The 17,804-nt window shown below is 64.8% G+C and overlaps 2 protein-coding genes across 3 annotated transcripts; one reads left to right on the top strand and one right to left on the bottom strand.

Annotated features, from left to right (window-relative positions):
• Positions 1-5,674: 5,674 nt before the first annotated feature.
• Positions 5,675-7,766, top strand: GNG13 (G protein subunit gamma 13). Its single transcript, XM_017510953.2, has 3 exons — positions 5,675-5,782; positions 7,244-7,375; positions 7,535-7,766. Exons 2-3 carry the CDS (start codon positions 7,278-7,280, stop codon positions 7,638-7,640), a joined length of 204 nt encoding a protein of 67 aa, XP_017366442.1. The 5' UTR covers positions 5,675-5,782; positions 7,244-7,277; the 3' UTR covers positions 7,641-7,766.
• CHTF18 (chromosome transmission fidelity factor 18) lies at positions 7,744-17,789 on the bottom strand. 2 transcript variants are annotated; one of them, XM_037732297.1, is made up of 22 exons: positions 17,478-17,789; positions 17,112-17,306; positions 16,831-17,032; positions 16,530-16,698; positions 14,968-15,060; positions 14,833-14,885; positions 14,559-14,700; positions 13,875-14,084; positions 13,301-13,398; positions 12,909-13,032; positions 12,679-12,830; positions 12,483-12,576; positions 12,222-12,320; positions 12,012-12,142; positions 11,165-11,312; positions 10,074-10,298; positions 9,812-9,961; positions 9,574-9,704; positions 8,856-9,000; positions 8,625-8,756; positions 8,054-8,111; positions 7,744-7,975 (listed from the first exon to the last, which is right to left on the bottom strand). In XM_037732297.1, exons 1-22 carry the CDS (start codon positions 17,566-17,568, stop codon positions 7,839-7,841), a joined length of 2,979 nt encoding a protein of 992 aa, XP_037588225.1. In that variant the 5' UTR covers positions 17,569-17,789; the 3' UTR covers positions 7,744-7,838. The 2 variants fall into 2 exon arrangements, with proteins under 2 accessions (XP_037588225.1, XP_017366438.1); XM_017510949.2 differs by having other exon boundaries at positions 16,882-17,032; positions 17,478-17,788.
• Between the last annotated feature and the right edge of the window lie 15 nt (positions 17,790-17,804).

Here is a 17,804-nt window from a genome sequence, read left to right as displayed (position 1 = left end):
TTTTTTGAGACAGAGTCTCACTCTGTCGCCCAGGCTGAAGTGCAACGGTGCGACCTAATTTCACTGCGATCTCTGCCTCCCGGGTTCAAGTGATTCTTCTGCCTCAGCCTCACAAGTAGCTAGGACTACATGGATGTGCCACCACACCCAGCTAGTTTTTGTATCTTTAGTAGACACGGGGATTCGCCGTGTTGGCCAAGCTGGTCTCGAACTGCTGACCTCAGGTGATCCACCTGCCTCGGCCTCCCAAAGTGCTGGGATTACAGGCGTGAGCCACCGCGCCCAGCCTCAATTTTTGAGGCCGAGTCTTGCTGTGTCACCCAGGCTGGAATGCAATGATGATCTCAGCTCACTGCAGCTTCCACCTCCCAGGCTCAAGCGATCCTCCCACCTCAGCCTCCCCAGTAGCTGGGACCACAGGCACACACCACCATGCCCGGCTAATTCTTGTACTTTTTGTAGAGATTGGGGCTCACCGACTTTCCCAGGTTAGTCTCCAACTCCTGAGCTCAAGGGATCCTCCCACCTTGGCCTCTCAAAGTGCAGGGATTACAGGTGTAAGCCACTACTTCCTGCCTTCTACTTTCTGTATTTTGCAAACAAAAGGTGTGTAGGTCACATCAAATATTAAGTGATTGATCTGTGGGGACGCAGGTGCCTTCCTCAGAGCTCCTCCCTCCCCTTGCTCCCACCCCGGCCACAGGTGTGCACCTGCACACACCTGGGCTGCTCAGGGGCTTTCTGCCGCCCTCTGAGTGCAAGATTCTCCATCGCTGCCAGGACCTGGGTGCTGGCACCCGGGTGCAGAGCCCACAAGGGCAGGTTGGAGGCCTCTGGCACAGACCCTGCGCACCTCGAGGCTTCTGCTGCTGGCAAAGCCCTGGGGCTGAATACCAGGTGCCCAGGGCTACGGCCCACTTGGGGTGACACAAAGCTCCCCAGATGTGTGCATCTACCCCACTGACTCCCTTTTTGGGGTGCATGTGTCTGTTCTGGGGGCTGCACTGGGACATGCCCCGGGTTGGGGGTAGACAGTGTTGGCCTTGCGGCCCGTGTGGCAGGAATCCCCTGTGGGCATAGGCCAGGCCCTGGAACGGTCTGTGCCTCACACCCTGTGCTGAATTGCCCGCGCTATTCCTGAACTTCAGGAGCTCAGAAATCCAGGCCGGCCTCTTTCTGCCCCACATGGTGGCAGAGACAGCCAGGAAGTGAGCCAGCCGCCCAAGTTGGGGCTTGGGGTCCACGTAGCAGGATGCACCCCCAAGGCCTGTGACCCACAGGGTGGGAAGTGGGCTGTGCACGGACTCACCCATGGTGGGGCAACCTGGCTGTCCACAAGCAGCCCCGTCTGCATGGGGGTCCTGGTCAGCTTGGGCCATCCTAAACCATGTACCAATCAGATTTGGAAGACTAGGCACTCTGGTTTCCCTGGCCCTGGAATCGGGGCCACCTCCAGTGGCGGTCACAGAATCCCTGATGGGGTGCAGTGTGACCCATCCAGGGTCTCAGAGACCAACCTGGACTTACAGTATGTCCTGTGGTTAGTGGTACGGGCAGGCCCTTGGGCCCTGACCCATTTACAGTGGTGGCCATTCAGCCCGGAATTTGTCTTAACGAAGCCATGGGGACAGCCAGAGGCCAAAGCACCCTGTCTTAACTTCTGGGTGTCCTTGGGCAAGGTAACAGGACCTTTGTCATCTCTTTCTTTTTTGAGACAAGTTCTCCCTGTTGTGAGCTGTGGTGTGGTAACAGCTCACGGCAGCATCCACCTTCCAGGCTCAAGGGATCCTCCAGCCTCAGCCTCCCAAAGTGCTGGGATTACGGGTGTGAGCCGCTGCACCCAGCCTCCCCGTCATCCCAAAGCCAGAGACCCTGTCAGCTGTTGCATGGTGCTGGCCACCACCCTGTGGACCACAGGCTCCTAAAACAGCCACCCAGGGACCACGACACCAGAGGGTGGCCTGGGGCAGAAGCCCCGACTCTCTCCCCAACAGACCTTGGAAAGGCGCACCCCAAGACCTCCCGCCATCCTCTACTGAGCAAGTTTGTGTCTAGTTTGGAAAATCTGCGATTGCTGGGAGAGCAACTTGGTGTAGCCGGCTGTGGGGCCTCTGAGCCCAGCAGGCTGTTCCCTGCCTGTCAGTTCCCCTTAAACACACTCACGTTCTGAGACCTGGGAGCAGCACCCCACCCCAGCAGCCCAGCTGGCACTGTTTCAGGGACACACTGACCTCCAGTCCTCAGGCCAGGAGTTAGGGCATCTGAAGCCCATAGGGACCCACCGCCCAGCCTGCTTCTGTCCCTCCAGGACCTCCTGCTTCGAGCTGCGGTTCTGGCTAACACAGAGATACCTGGGTTTGCAAGACATGGGCGTCTTTTAAGCAGGAGTCCTCAGGCAATTGAAACCACGCACTGACCCACAGCTGTTGGGAGTAAACCCAGCTAGGGAGGCACGCTTCCCTAAGGCTGCGGTGGGATAGAGGCTGTGGCCCAGCCCCAGCAGGCCATCACTACACAGTGGAGGTCAGGTGTGGACGCAGCCACGCGCCCGTGATTCCCTTCAGGTTTTCTGCACTTGTATTTAAGAGCTTATTTTTGAAAATCACTTAGAACCTTCCACAGGTGATGTAACAGTCATTGCCATGAGCTCCTGTCAATTCGAGGAGGAGCTGCCTTTGGTATTTTCCATGGGCCCCACACATTCACCCATCCGCCCCCCACCCCTGGCTGCCCGGGGCCTCGGGCCTCCGGGGAAAGGGCTTCACAGACCTGGGGAGCCTGTTGTAACCCTGGGGCTGGAGGGAGGTTGGCTGCAGACCACAGGGTTCCCTGGGACAGAGCCCTCCGCAGAGCCCAGGGCACAGGCAGGTGGAGAACAGGGCGGGTCCTGGGTCCTTTTCCCTGCAGAGTTGACTGATGTCGGAGGCTGTCTCCATCACCCACTCAGCTGTGGCCGCCGCCAGAGGCCAGTCCCAGGAGACCCTGCCACAGCTTCCCACTAGGAAGGGGTCCGGGCCCCCATGCCGGTGTGGACCAAGTCCTGAAGTCAATGTGAAGGGGCCCCAGGTGCACGAGTCTCCCCCACAGTCTCGGCTGGCCGTAGGTGGGGTTCTCGGCGCCCCCGCCCCAAGCCAGGCCCAGCTGCATAGCCAGTTCCTGGCAGGTCATGAGCCCCTGGGGCCCTGGCAGCCATTTCTAGGCCAGCGGAGTGTTCTCACCCAGCGGCCCAATTAGTGGCCTGATTTCAGAAAAACGCCCCTGAACTCCTAGGAGGCTGTGAGGTGGCGGTCCCTCCGTTGGGGGACAGCTGCCATTCCTGACAGAAATCACTGAAGCCGGGTCACGCTGTTGGCCGGGGGACGCAGACTGTACACCCTGAGGCTGACTCCAGCTCCAGGGGGGCCTGGATGTGTTTGAGGGCTTCAAGCACAGCCTAGGTAGGAAGAGATATGTCGGAGTCTGAGACTCCAGTCTTACTGGGGATGGGGTCTCACAGCCCCTCACACAGGAGCAGAGGCTACTGCACCCGCCTGGGTCAGCACAAGACCTGCTTCTGACCCTGGTGGTCCACAGGACATGGAGTGTGACTTGTGTCCCCCCCAGCGACCAGAAGTGGGGTGAGAGACGGGACCCGACACGGGCCTGGAGCAGACTCAAGGCCCTGCCCCCACTTCCCTCAACCTCCTCCTGCCCTCGGCCTTGGAGGTCACCCAGACCCTGCTCAGGTAGGCAGGCCAGGCCCTCCATGTAGGCACACCCCGCCTCTTCTTTCCTGAGACGCTGAGGTCTGGCAGGACCTGCCTGGACCCCGGGGCAGTCTCATTCCAGGACATGGCCCCAAGGCCCATCTTGGCCATCCTGGTGGCCCACACCACACTCCAACTCGTGTCCTGACCTGCTGGCGACACTGGCAGTGCTGGATAGAGCTCAGGCACCCTCAGTGACTTGGGTCCAGTGAATTGCCCAAAAACCAGAACCCAGAGCCTTGGCAACCCTGTTAAGAGATGCCCTAGCTCCTTCCAGACGAGCAGATGCAAAGGCCTCTTGGGGTCCCAAGAGCGGCCGCAGAGCCCCTGGTTTTCACAACTCAGCCACAGATCTCAGCGTGTCCCCACCCTGGCCCTGGCTCCAGGCCACCTGCTGTCCCAGCGAACTCGGAGGACATGTCCTGGGGTTCAAAGAGTCCTGCTGTCACTGTGAACATGGGGACACATCTTGGGGTCCCCTCCCCCTTGCCCGCATCCTGGGGTGGTACACACCCCTCCCCCAATAGCCATTCCACTCTGGCACCCAGGCAGAGTGCCCCCAGCAGCCCAGATACCAAGGCGCATCCTGAATCACAGCACCCAGGGGCCCAGCTGGGCAGGGCAGGCACCAGGGCAGCCTCATCCAGCCCCCACCGTGCCCGGAGGGGCAGCCATCTGTCTGAGGAGGCGGCCTGGCACCCTGGGCTTTAAGCTCCCCCACCACACCCCCAAATCCATAATAAAAATAATCCCTTCCCTGATGTGCCCCAGTTCCAGAAGCATCTCTGAACCAGCCGACCCACATCAGGGTGGGAGGTGCAGGTGGCCCCGATTCTTGGAGTCACAGAGAGCGGGAGGCCTGCTGAGTGGCCTCAGGGGCCTGGGAGCCCGAGGGGGACATGGCCCACCTCCCCCCGACCACCCCTGCAGGGTTCTGGGCCACCTGAGGCAGGCCAGGCAGTTCCCTGTGACCTCTCACAGGCCCCTGGCCTTGGGAGCACCCATGAAGGGCCTGGCCCAGTCCTCCCTGGGACGTGGTGGCCCAGCCTCTGCAGGACTGAGTTTGGGGAGCTTGGCCCTGTACCCTCGGAGGCAGCTGCTGCGGGCCAGGGACCCCCACCCAGGACGAAGCCTGGTGTGTACCGGGTGCAGCTCCCACAGGAGTCCAAGGGGTGCACCAGGGGCGGGTGGAGGACACGCAGAGAAACTTGGAGGAAAAACAGGGGCAGGTCTCAGCTCCGCAGGCTGACATGTGCCAAGCCCCCAAGGGAAGCCCCTCCCAGAGCCTCAAGGCCGCCCGGCCCCAGCCTGAGTGGCACAGCCAACACACCTCTCCCGAGACAGTGACCCCCATAGCACCCACGACAGGCCTGGTGTCAGGGATGCCTCAGGATGCCACCCTCAGCTCAGGGCATACCAGTGTGGCACCCTACTGCCCTCAGGAGCTGCCCACTGTGCCCACCACTGGCCTGGAAATGGGGAGCTGGGACAGAACAGGGAGCTCTCTGGAGGCCCAGGGTCCTCAGCAGGAAGAGGCTGACATCCCAGGGTGAGCCACAAGGCCCATACAGGATGCCCTGTGGGGGACATGGCTGAGGGTCACCCAAATCCCGCAGGCTGCAGGTCCTGGCCCCATCCCCACTCCCCCTGGTTGGCCCAGGACACTGGAGGGGGAAGGCCCTGACCAGAGAGTGCTAAAGGCCCCGAGTATGCAGCCCAGGAACCCACCCCCCCCCGGTTGGAGACTGCTCCGCCGGTGCCCAAGCTGGCCCCTCGGGGAAACTGGAGCAGCCCCACACTGGCCCCTTGCTGCATGTCTATGCGCTGGGTGAGCCCCAGGGAGGCGGCAGCACAAGCTTTCTGGGGTCAGCTCAGCCCTGAGGAGAGGGTGGGGCGGCGCCAGGGCCCAGGTGGCGGGAGGGGCGGGGCCCAGCGGGGCTCTGCCAAGCGGACTCCCGGCACAGCACTTGGCCCTCGCTGTCACTCGCGGTCGCCTGGCCGTTGTCATCACTGTCCCTACGCTGTCACCTTTCAAGGTAGGGCCACCAAACAGGCCCCTGGGGCTGGGGAGGGCCCGTGGCTTTTGGCTTGCCCAACTCGTCCCCTGGGTTCACCCTAACTCCCGGGTGGTGCTGCAAGTGGGGCGGCGGCTTATGAGATTCGGGGGAGCCGCGGTCCGTGTGAGCGCCGTGCGCCCCCGCAGTGTCTGCCAAGTGCCGTGGCTGGGGGCGTCCACGGGGTGTGCGCGGCAGGTGGCTGGGCTTGGGGGCAGGGGCTGCTGGCAGGCAGGGCTGGGCAAGGACCCCCTGGCAGCCGGACCCACACCCACGTGGCTGTGTGGGGGTCTCTGAGGAAAGGCCCGCACAGAGGGAGGGAATCCTCTGCATGACCCTAATGGTTCCCCCAGAAACCTGCCCCCACCCACTCCCTGGGCTCCCACCCAGCTGCTGACAGTCTGTCCAATTAACCAACCAGGATCCCACCAGCGCCAGGCCTTGGGCCCCTCCATAGGTGGGTGGCACAGCTGTGAGACCAAAGGGATGGGGAGCCTGTTGGGCCAGGAGACCCCTTGACAGCCAGAGGAAGGCTCCCCCAAACTCAGCGCCAGCCGCCTACCCACCTTCCCAAGGTCGAGGAAGCCAGCCCCGTCTCCTAACCTCAGGGATTGGGGCCAGGGTTGGGGCAGAGTGAGACTCCCTGAGCCCTGGGAGTGGGTAGGGGGTGGGAGAGGCAGGGGGCTTCCCACCCTTCCCTCGCCTTGAACTTCCAACAGTTCTGAGAGGTGTCAACCTGTGGCTTTCCCACGCTGGCCACAAGCAGAATGCCTGCAGGTGATCTGTGTGTGGTTACCAAGCACACTGGGGACCCAGGGGCCACCCACAGCCCACATCCCAGACTCAGGCCATGTAGCCTGAGCCCCCAAGGTCCTGAGCACACACCCCATCCCAGCCCACCCCACTACACCTGCCAAAAATGCGATCTGCAGCAAAGCCTCCCTGCCCAGGAGGCACCGGCTCTGAGCTGGGCTCTGCCCATGCAAAACGGGGTGGGGGGGGAGGGCACACAGTGGACCTGGCCCACCCCCACACCATGGTCTGGGTCAGCCTGCAAGGGCCTCAGTGGGAGAGTGGGAGCTGGGAACCTGCCATGCTGGGCACCCATTCTGTTGTCTTCAAAGGACCTTCGTCAGGTGTGGGGGATGGGGTGTAGCTGAGGATGGAAAGTTTCTCCTGCAGTTAATTAACCCCGCTGGGGGAGGGGGGGCTGGGGCCTCGTGGGAACACGCCCTGTGCCCTGCACCCTAGCAACACCTGTGGACCTGGGGAAGGACAGGGGTGGAGAGAGCAGAACTCAGGGAACTTGCCCAGGCAGTGGCAGGGACTCTCCCCACTTCGTCCTGGGGGACTCAGCTCAGGCCTGCGGGGAGGAAGCAGCTGGGGAGGTGAGGACCGCAGGCTGGCGGCCTTGGTTCTGAGGCTTCCTCCTGTGCTCTCCAGCCCCAGGCTGGCTGATTCCGAAGCCCCCGACGCCATGGAGGAGTGGGACGTGCCGCAGATGAAAAAGGAGGTGGAGAGCCTCAAGTATCAGCTGTCCTACCAGCGAGAGACGGCCTCCAAGACCATCCCCGAGTGAGTGCCCCACCCGCCTGATTTGCCTCTCGTTTGTCTGCCCCGCGCTGGCCGCTCATTTCCATAGCCAAGACCAGCGCCGACCGGCAGGTGCAGCACGAGGCCCTCGGGGCTAGGTGCTACCCCTCACCTACCGCCCGCCCACCTGCCCACCCACAGGCTGCTGAAGTGGATTGAGGATGGGATCCCCAAAGACCCCTTCCTGAACCCCGACCTGATGAAAAACAACCCGTGGGTGGAGAAGGGCAAGTGCACCATCCTGTGAGCGGCGCCGCCACTCACCCTGCCCCGCCCACTCCCACCGCCCCGCGAACCCTGCCCCGCCCACTCCCACCGCCCCGCGAGCCCACGCCACTCGCGCGTGACTGCAATCTGTAAAGGTGTGACTTTATAAAGAGCTTCCGGGTTCCGTCCCCCGCACGGCCTGCGGGAAGCGATGCGGGGCGTCCCTCGGGTCCGAGGACTAGAGCAAGTCTCTGATGTACAGGCTGCGCCGCACCGCGTTGGACACGCCCTCGTTGAAGCGGAACCAGACCTGGCTCCTGCCCACCGCCGTGCCCATGCGCCGCTCCACTGAGTCCTGCTCCGGGGCCGTGTCCCCTGTGGGGCCACAGCGTTGCTCCTCAGCTGGACCCCGGCACCCCAGGTCCCCCACAACCTTGCAAATCCCACACACACCTGCACTCGGCGCTGCCACGCTCCTGACCACCACACGTCCGAAGAAATCCCTCTCAGGCTGACCGGGAAGAGGGTTTGGTCAGCCCTGTAGGGCAGACACCCTATGTGGCCCCTGCGCACGATGGGAGGACCGAGGGCCTTTCCAGGGAGGAGGGGCCGGAGCGCCTCTGAGACACCTTTCCCAACCTGGCCCAGGCCAGCACCCCCCACCCCTCACTGCCATCTCCTCAGACAGGGACCAAGCAGAAAGCCAATAGGGTCACTCTTCTGCCCGGGCAGGAGACAGGCGCGGTGGAACCCTGGTGGTGCTGACAGTGGGGAGCTGGACCTTCAGAGTCCGGCTTAGGGCACTGAGCCAGCCCCACCCCAAGCCAGACTCCATCTGTGGTTCAGCCCCAGCCCCCCGCGCCCCCCACAGTGGATTTGGCCCCACCCCCAAAGGAACCCTGGCCCCCGCCCTACGACTGCCCCAGCCCCAGCCGAAAGGGACCCTGGCCCCGCCCCATGGCTGCCCCAGCCCCACCCCCCAAAGGTACCCGGGCCCCGCCCCTGCTGCTGCCCCGTCCCGCACCTGCTCCTCTGGGGCCGCGCGTCTCATGATGTGCTCCAGCCGCTGCTCGTGGTTTCGTGGGGCAGGTCGCCGCACCCCTTTCTCCCCACTGCCCCCCAGCAGACCCTCGAGCCCTGGCGGGCTCCCATCCACCTGCAGGAAGCAGGCACTGTCAGGGTTGGCCACACAGGGCTACAGTGGGGATGGTCCATGCCCAGGCATCAACCTGCTCCAGAACCTGGGTGGGCTCACCTGGGGGCTGTTCCCTGCCCGGGCCGAAGCCTCTGCCCGCCGCATCTTCTCCACCTCAATCTCTCGGGCAATGAGCTGCTTGGCCTGGTAGGTGAGGGGCTTGCGGGCAGGCAGCTCAGGGAAGCGGCAGAGCTCTTCCACGTTCCTGCTCAGAGTGGGCAGGCACCAGGGCACCGGTCAGTGGGGCCAGGCCCAGGGCCAGAGACCCACGGGGCACACCAAACGCCACAACAGTAGAGCGGGAATGTGGGGTTGAATCCCGGCACCACTGCACCCCAGCCCTGCAGCAGCCGGGTTTAACACCCCTAAGCCTCAGTTTCCCCAACTGCAAGCGTACACAGGATGACGAAACCTGCTGAGGGTTTCACAGAGTGACTTGGCGTCCTGCACGCCAGTCCCGTCGCTGGAGCAGGAGGACCCCGGGGCCACTGCCCCGTGCCTCAGCCCCGCCACCCTGTGGCCAACCCACAGTGGGACTCTCAAGGCTGCCTGGCTGCAGCTCCACGTGGGGACGCAAAGGCAGGGAGCAGCTCTGCAGCAGAACTCTGGTCCCACGGCTGTGCCCAGCCTCTCACGGTCACATCTGGGCAAAGGCTGCGCTGCGCCCATCGCCCCCGGACACCCTCCCGTGACTGCTCTCAAGACTCCTGGTCCCACGCGGGCCTTGGCACCTGGAGCGCCACCCCCAGTCCCCCACCCCAGGCGCCATGGGACTCACGGCTCAAGCCTGTAGATGTACTGCCCGTCGGGCGTGCGCTCCTGGCGGTAGGTCAGGCTGTAGGCAAGCATCGTGCCCACCAGGCTGGCCAGCTGTTGCTTCTCGCGGACACTGTATAGCTGCGTGCTGACCTGGGTGGGGCAGCAGGCGGGGGGCTGAGCAGGCTGTACTGCTGTGTGCTCACATGGGGTGGGGGAGCAGCAGGTGGGGAGTCCCCCACCCTAGGAAGGACACTCACAGGGCGCAGCTTGGGTGCGAGAATGTCGAGGAGCAGGCAGAGGGCGTCCAGGAGCAGAGCCTGGGGCGTAGCCCGGCTGCGCATGGCTGGCACGATGCCGGACACCAGCGTCTGGATCAGGTTCCTCATCTGGCTCGTCCGGTTCTGGGCCTGGGGCAGTGGGTGACCCAAGGCCTGGTCACGGGGCCTCCCAGGCCAAGTGGGGAAACGGGAGGGGAGCAGCCACACGGACGGACGGCACAGAGGGCTCAGGCGGGCACACCTCCTGCTGGCTGCTGGGGAAGGTGATCCTGGGCGTGTGGCTGGAGGCGAACAGCATGTGGAAGGCCACGGGCAGGAAGGGTGGGTAGCGCAGCAGCTGGAAGCTCTGGCTGTGGTGGGCAGCCCGTGCCAGCAGGTCGTCGAAGGCCAGCCAGTCGAGGGCCGTGCACACGGCACCCAGGCTGGAGTCCCGCAGGCGCAGGCGCAGAAAGTTGTCAAACAGGCCCTGCAGGCGGCCAGCGACCCTGAGCTCCTGCACACCCCAGGGGAGGCGTGCCACCGTGGCCCCCACCTCCCGCCTGCCCCATGAGGCCGGGTGTCTGGGGCAGCAGCAAACACCATCGAGGAGCCACAGGGCCCAGGGGGTTTGGGGAGGGTCCACCCTAAGCAACCCCACTCCAGCTTGACAGGCTGAGGGGGGGTTCACCGCCCACCAGGTGGCCTCCAGGAGCCAAAGGGGTGCAGCCTCGCTCAGCCCTTCCTTAGACCGCCTGAGGAAGCTCCACCCACCAGAATCCAGGGCATGGAGGCCCCCCACATTCTGCAGCGGAGTCCATCACCCCCGCTGCTCCACACCGCCCCCCTACACCATGTCTCTACAGCACAGATTTCAGGATTGGTCGTGGATCCCCAGTCGCTAATCCAAAGCTGCTTAGAGTTGGTAGGTAGCTTAGCCAGGGACTCCCAGGGGTAGGGTGGCAGCAAGGCCTCTGCCACGTGCTCAGGCCAAGCCGTCACTGCCCTGCTCTCCACCCCACGTGCCAGCCCCTCACAGCCCTAGGCCAGGTGGTCAGGCAGAGGCTCCACCCCAACTGGCTGAGAGTCCCGAGCAGCCTCCACCACAGCCTCCCCAGTCAGACGCCCGCTCCCTCCCTCCTTGCCTGCCGAAGCCCATGCCCTACAGCCACCCGCCCCCCCGGGCTCCGGCTCCCCACCTCAGAGGCCTCCTGGTGCCCCATCTCCCAACGCCCGTCTCCCTCTCTCAGCACCCCGAGGCATCTCCCCTCCTCACGGAGGGCCGGCAGGGGCAAGGGCACAGCCCAGGCCCTGACCAAGCGGCCCCCAGCGGGGATTTTGGTGGAGGGCAAGTACCTGGACCACCTTCTCGTGCTCGCCCGCAGAGGCAGCCGCGTGCAGAACGTGGTAGAATCGCTGCGAGGCCGAGGTCAGGGAGCCCGCGTCCCTGTCACCCAGCAGGAGCGTGTCGGCAGGCAGGGCAGGGTCCTGGCCCACACGGCGCCTGCAGATGGGGGACTGAAGCTGGACGGGCCCGTGTGCAAGCGGAGGCAGCCCCAGTCCACGCTTCTCAGCAGGGCCCTCACTCCCTCGCTCACGTGGAGACAGCTGGGGACACAACCTGCCCTCAACTCCCTGAAAACCTCCCTCAACGTGAGGAGGAGCCCTGTCCTGACCCTCTGGGTCCAGGAGACCCCAGAGTGAGCCCACCCCCGACCCCGGGGTCCAGGCCAGGAGCAGCACGTCCCGCAGCCCCAGGCTGGCACCTCTCATGCCCCAGGGAACAACCAGACCGGCACCCCCTGGGGCCCCGCACCAGGCCACACAGACGTGCTGGCTGCTTCCACCCACAGGAGACCTCGCGGTATGGGCAGGCAGGGGTACGGACACCACAGCCCAGACCGAATGTGGCAAAACTGAGGGTGCAGCTGGGCCAGAGGTGGAAGCCGAGCTGCGGGGCCCCCGGGGGACCCCACAGAATCAGGGCGTCCTTCCCACAGGGGCCCTGGTGGCCTCCATGGCTGAGCCACCAAGGCTGGGTGGCAAAACAAGCCAGGAAAAGGCCAGGAGGGCCCTGGAAGCTGGCAGGCAGCCACGGACTCAGGACACGGAGTTCCCAGCTCGGCTGCGCTGGTCTGCACGGAGGGCCAGCATCCCGGGGCCCAGGCCCCACGGCTGTCTGAGCCAAGGCCGTGTCGCCCACCTCTGGGCTCGAGGCAGCTGGAAGACCTCCTGCCACACTGAGAAGAGCCCTCTGCGCTGGTCCTTGAGGCCCACGCGTGTGGCCCGCACGTCCCGCACGCTCAGCTCCCGCTGGCCCCGGCTGTGCAAAAACTGGACGAGTGGGAGAAGCATAAGAGGCAGCCAACTCCCAACCCCTTCCCGCCCCACTCGGCACCGGCCCGCCCCCGACCTGCAGGGTGTTGATGCAGGCCCGAATGTCATTGTCCGTTTTCTCGCAGAGGGCAGCCAGCACCCCAGGGTCGGCCCTCAAGCCCCGCCGCAGGGAGACCTGCAGGAGAAGTAGGCTGCGGAGGGTCCCAGCATGTGCCCCACCCTGCCGGGGTTACCGGGGGCTCCACAGGGAGGGGACAGGGAAACCGGGGCTAGGACGAGGCCACGCCCCCAACCCTGCGTCGGCCATCGGCCGGGCAGCTCCCTGGGCCCCACTGACCTCCTGGAGACGCTGCACCAGCCTCGAGGGCAGAGTCGGCGGGAAGTGCAGCAGGAAGGCCTGCTGCTTCAGCTGCCGCAGGGATGGCACGAACCTGAGGAGGGGCAGCAGCGCCAGGGACCCAAGGTGGGCACCACAGCCCGGGGCATGGCACGGGCCGGGGCCTCTCCTGACCGCAGCACCCGCCCACACTCACTGGTCATTGCAAATGCAGATAATGGGCCTCATCAGCAGTCCCCCCTCCGCCCGGCGCCGCCGGCCACCACTCAAAGGCACAGCCTGGCCCTGGAGCTCCGCCTCCTGCGGGCCCTTGCGGTTCAGGATGCTCAGGAGGACGCTGATGGCAGCCTTGAGGGAGGTGAAGCAGACAGTGAGCCTGGGCCCCGGTGCCCGTCTGCCCGCCCTCCCAGGCATCAGGGAGCCCACCATGGGGGCCCCGTCGATCTCATCGATGACCAGGCAGTTGGGCTTCCCACGAGCACCCAGCACCGACTCCATCTGCGTCGCCGCCTCGATGCGTGTGCGGAAGACCTCGGGGCTGCGGTCGTCACTGGAACGGTGAGGTCCGGGATCAGGGCAGCCGGTGTCCCTGGCAGGGGAGCCTCCCGAGACCAGGGCTGCCGTCCCTACACTGAGACTGCCATGTGACGTGGCTGCGGTGACCCCGTGAATCCCGAAGAAGGACACATTTCCCCAGCCCACAGCCGCAGGCTCCCCCTGCCCCCACCCTCAAGACGGGAGCGTCAGGAGCATCCACCCCCAGTCTCAGCTCCACAGCCAGGCTGAAACACAGCAGGACGGACATGAGAGCCACCCACCTGGCGTTCACCTCCACCACAGAGTACCCCGCGTGCCGTGCAATCACGTGTGCCAGAGTGGTCTTCCCCAACCCCGGGGGCCCGCACAGCAGCGCCACCTGCAGCCCAGGGAGACAGAGACGTGGTGTGTCCCGCACCCACAGAACGCGCCCGGCCAGCGGCCAGGGACAGCAACGTGTGCCCCACAGGCTGGGCGCTCCCCAGCCCGCCAACAAGAACAAAACTGGCCACGTTCACGCACCAAGAAGGCAACAGAAAAAAACCCGTGCAGTGTAAGGTTTGTACAGACGAGACACAGCTGGTACCGACGTGCCTGGCCCCCAGAAACCACCAACCATCCACCTAGATCATCCTGGCCAGATGCAGAGCCTTTTAGGGGCACTGACTTCCCCCGACTTGTCACTGAAACAGATTCCAGTTCTAACTGGTGTTAATGGTGTTTCACGCCAAGACCCTCAAGTCACCACGCCCAGCCTCCTAGAAAAAGCCTTATAGAACCCGGAGGCTGCGAGGGTGCCAGCCATCCAGTGCAAAGCCTCAGGCTTGGTGCTGGCGCACAGCAGGAAGGGCTCACCTTGTGCCGTGGCCGCTGGCTCGGGTCCAGTCCGGCCTCCAGCGTCTCCTCCAGCACCTGCTCATGGCTTTTCCACTTGCCTGGGGCTGTGGCCTCCTTGCTGGCCCGGGCTGGCTCAACACTGGGCCTGGGCTTCCGGGCAGGCCTCTCGTGGCCAAACACCACCAGGTCCCACAGCTTCAGCCACTTGAGCAGGCAGCGGTTGGTGAACTGAGGGAGGGGACGCACAGCCTGAGGGCACCACCTCCAGGCACAGGGAGTCAGCCTGCCACCGTGAGCCCCGGGACCCCAATGGGACACCCAGCCTCGGGATGAATGGCCACCCCCGTCTCCCTGTAGGTGAGTGACCGAGGGGCTCACACCAGGGGCTCTGTCCCCAACCCATAGGGGAGGCCCCTGCCCTCCCCAGGGGCACCCCGGTGTGGGCTGCTGTGAAGGTGGGAAAGGGGACAGAGGCTTGGATCCGGGGACAACCTGGACCCCTGGCCAGGCTCACAGGTCACGGGAGGCCAGCAGCACACAGCCCTGTGCTCAGCTCCCGCCTACAGCTCCAGGGGGCAGACCAGAGTCCCCCCTCCATCCCTGAGGCCCAGCGAACTGGCTGTGCAAAGACCAGCAGGCCCAGGTTCTTCCCTCGTGGGAACAGAGGGAGCCGGTCACACTTGAGCGAGAACAAGACCTCACGTCATCACTGAGCAGCTCCGTGTAGTGCCGGGGCGCAAACTCGTCCACCCAGAGGCAGTGGGGGGAGGCGTCTTGGCCGGCAGCCAGCTCCTTCTCGGGGGCCTCCTCAGGCTGCGCTGCCTCCTCCTCCTCTGACCTGAGGCTGGAGAGGACCCTGCCCTGAGCCACAAACCCCTCACAGGGAGCCATGCTGACCCACGCCTCACCAATACGAGCTAGGAGTTGATGCAAGAGCCCAAAAGGGTCCCCAGGGCAGAAGGGCCGGCCGAGTCACCTGTGCAGGGTGTCTGAGAGCTGCTGGGCCTCCTGGAGCAGCCGCTGCCGCCGCTGTGCAAACACAGGCTGGGATCAGGAGGGCTCAGGCGGCCCCAGCACCCCCCCACCTCCCCATCAAACCCTCAGCCCCAACCTCGCTGTCGACCTGCTCCTTCAGGGAGGCGAAGGACACACCCAACAGGTCCAGCTGGCCACCGCCTCGCCATGGGACGTGGGGGAGAGGACTCTGTGGGGAAGGGAGGGACACGGTTGCCTCTGGAGCCTTCCCAGGTCAAGGGGTTCACCTCAGCCCCCATCAGCGCTCAGGGACCCAGGTGGGACAACCCCAGTAAGCTGGCCAGTGGGGCGGTGGGAGACTGGACAGGGGGGCCAAAGGAAGGAAGCCACCCAGATGGGGCATCTACAGAGGAGAATCGAGGGGTAGCTTCACCAGGAAGGAGAACAGGGAGGGCACACGTGGGAGGGGAAGCAGGGAGGAGGCCCTCTCCACCCCTAGGCCACGCAAACAGGCTGGACGGCAGCCCCGGGGGGGGAGGGTGTGTCCTCTAAGGCTGCACGCTGTGGGAAGAAAGTTGCCCAGGTGCCACGGCAAGACACTGAAGACACAACTGTCCCGGGTGATAAATGATTACTCAGATACAGCAACACAGCACACTTACCAATTAGTTACAGCATGACAAACGATTACTGACAGAAATGACACAAGTTAGATACTAAGCTTATCACATAATTAATCCTATTACATCACTATTCTCTATTAACCTTTGCTTTGCCGCAAGAATATCTTTACTCCTACAAAATAGGCATAATCGGGTGAAACATAATCAGGAACTGAAGGGACATTGTGAGAAGTGATCAGAAGGTGAGTGCCAGCGTCTGGGGAGGTGCCCCTTACTTAGCAGGCCGTGAGGGGGAGTTTCCCTATCACTGGGGAGTTCAGAAAACACTCTGCTCTGCCGGCTCTCGAGGAAGGTCTGACCCTGCCAGGCCGGCCCGAAGACATCCAGGGGCTTAAACACCTCTCCGTGGTGCTGTGCTCGGACGGTCCCCATCTGTGTCCACCTTCATGTTCCCCTTTCCCACCCAATGCTCCCTTGTAAATTCTTAGAAGCTGTGAAAAGCAGGAATATAGAAATCCTAAAAAGCCTTTGATCTCTCTGGTAAGTGCATAGAAAGAAACCGATATAGGAGCCTCCGCTCCTTCCACCGGCCACCTGAGAGGGAGGGGCCCTCTGCACAGTACCCACGCGGCCCCCCATATTGTAAGAACGTGATTTGCTTGACCCTACCAATCATGTCAGCTAAATCACTCTCCCTACCCTGCCCCCTGCCTCGCAGACAATAAATAGGATCGTCCAGGCATTTGGGGCCACTGCTGGACTCCACGCCTTGCCAGCAGGGGCCCCCAACCCAGCTGAGGTCTCTTATCTCTGCATCTTGCATCTCTCTTTTCTACGATCCGTTGTCTCCGAACACAAAAGAACACCCGCTAGACCCTGCGGGGCTGGACCCTGCAGCACCCCACGAAGCAGCCCGCCCCTCTGCAGCCCCTGGCGGTGTGCACAGGACCCGCTTTAAGCAAACGGCCCAGGTGAGGGCTCCCAGGACACCTTCCTGAGCAGCACCAGCCCATCCACCATGCGGGAAGGCCACAGCCACCGGCAGCCCCAGGCCATGACGTGTCGCTGCACCCACCTGCACCCCCGTGCCCATGGGGTCAGCACGCAGCACCAGAAAGGCCCGGACGCCCTCCGTGGATGTCACGTGAACATAGTCCTCGAAGATGGGGGGCCGTCTCAGGACAGGATTTCGGGGGGCTGGTGAGGCCTGTGTGAGACCCACGTCGGCAGCAGCCTCTGAGGCTCTGGAGAGAGACCAGGGATCAGTGGCAAAAACTCAAGCCTCGGGTCACCAGTGGACACGAGTCCGACGCCGCCCTGAGCCGCGGAACCCTCCCCATTCCCCAGGCATCTTCCAGGAAACAGGAGGGTTGCACCTGAGTCCCACAAGGCAAATGGGGTGGGACACCCGTATGCGAGCCACACACCCACGGCCCCACAGCTCGGCGAGGTCCTCAGGGCCAGGCGGAGGGGTGATGTCCCTCGGTGGGGTGGCGGGCGGCGGCGGCCCCTCCAGCTCCTCCGACCTGAAGTTCAGCCTCTTGGCCACCTGCAGCCGGGGCCGTTTGATCCTGGGCGCTGCGGGAGACACAGACAAGGAGCCAGGGGCCTCCCAGCCTCGCCCCACCCGAGGCCCTGGGGCGACGCCGCGACCTACTGCGGGGCGGGGACCCGGCCGGCGGCGGGCCCGCGTCCACCTGCCTCTTGCTGGCGCGGCCCCGGCTGCTGCCCGGAGAGGCGGCTGCGGCGGGGCGGGAGGCCGCGGCCCCTCCGGCGAGGGCCTCCTCGAACGTCCGCGGGGGCCGGCCCGCAGGGGGCGCGGGGACCCCGGAGGGCGATGGAGTCGACGCCCCTGCGGGGAGAGGAGGTTCTCGGCGGCCGCCCCGGGACAGCGGATCCCGCCAGCGGCGAGGAAGCCCCCGGCCCCCGCGCGCCCCCGCGAGGCGGCCTCCGTCCCGGCTCCCGACCCCGGGCTGCGCGGCCCGCCGCCTCCCGAGCAGTCCCTGACGGGGCCGCGCCCCACCTTCCAGCTCGGCCAGCACCTCCAGCTCGGCCGCGAACTGGCTGTGGAAGTCATCCTCCACGCCGCGCAGCTCCTGCTCGTAGTCCTCCATGCCGTCCGCGACACCCGGCTCCTGCTCCGAATCTCCCGCGCCGCCGCCGCCGCCGCCGCCGCCGCGCGCCGCCGCCCCGAGCGTGCCGAGCGCAGCCAATCAGCGGCCGGCGTGCCCAACGCCGCTCGCCATTGGTAGGCGGGGCGGAGGCGGGGCGGAGCGCGTGGTGGGCGGGACGGGTTCCTGATTCCCAGTCGCCGTGGCTGGCCCTGGGGAGCTCGCCATTGGCCGGCGCT

This window comes from Cebus imitator, unplaced genomic scaffold, assembly GCF_001604975.1.
Source record: "Cebus imitator isolate Cc_AM_T3 unplaced genomic scaffold, Cebus_imitator-1.0 Scaffold444, whole genome shotgun sequence".
In the NCBI taxonomy this organism is placed as follows: domain Eukaryota; kingdom Metazoa; phylum Chordata; class Mammalia; order Primates; family Cebidae; genus Cebus; species Cebus imitator.
This window is presented reverse-complemented; position numbering and strand designations above follow the sequence as displayed.

Excerpts from the sequence above, each read along its gene's own strand:
- GNG13 (XM_017510953.2), top strand. The coding sequence starts at position 7,278 with ATGGAGGAGTGGGACGTGCCGCAGATGAAAAAGGAGGTGGAGAGCCTC. Across the intron at positions 7,376-7,534 it reads GCCTCCAAGACCATCCCCGA|GCTGCTGAAGTGGATTGAGG; the intron begins GTGAGTGCCCCA and ends GCCCACCCACAG.
- CHTF18 (XM_037732297.1), bottom strand. The coding sequence starts at position 17,568 with ATGGAGGACTACGAGCAGGAGCTGCGCGGCGTGGAGGATGACTTCCAC. Across the intron at positions 17,033-17,111 it reads GGCCGGGTCCCCGCCCCGCA|CGCCCAGGATCAAACGGCCC; the intron begins GTAGGTCGCGGC and ends TGTCTCCCGCAG. Across the intron at positions 9,962-10,073 it reads TCCCCAGCAGCCAGCAGGAG|GCCCAGAACCGGACGAGCCA; the intron begins GTGTGCCCGCCT and ends CCACTGCCCCAG.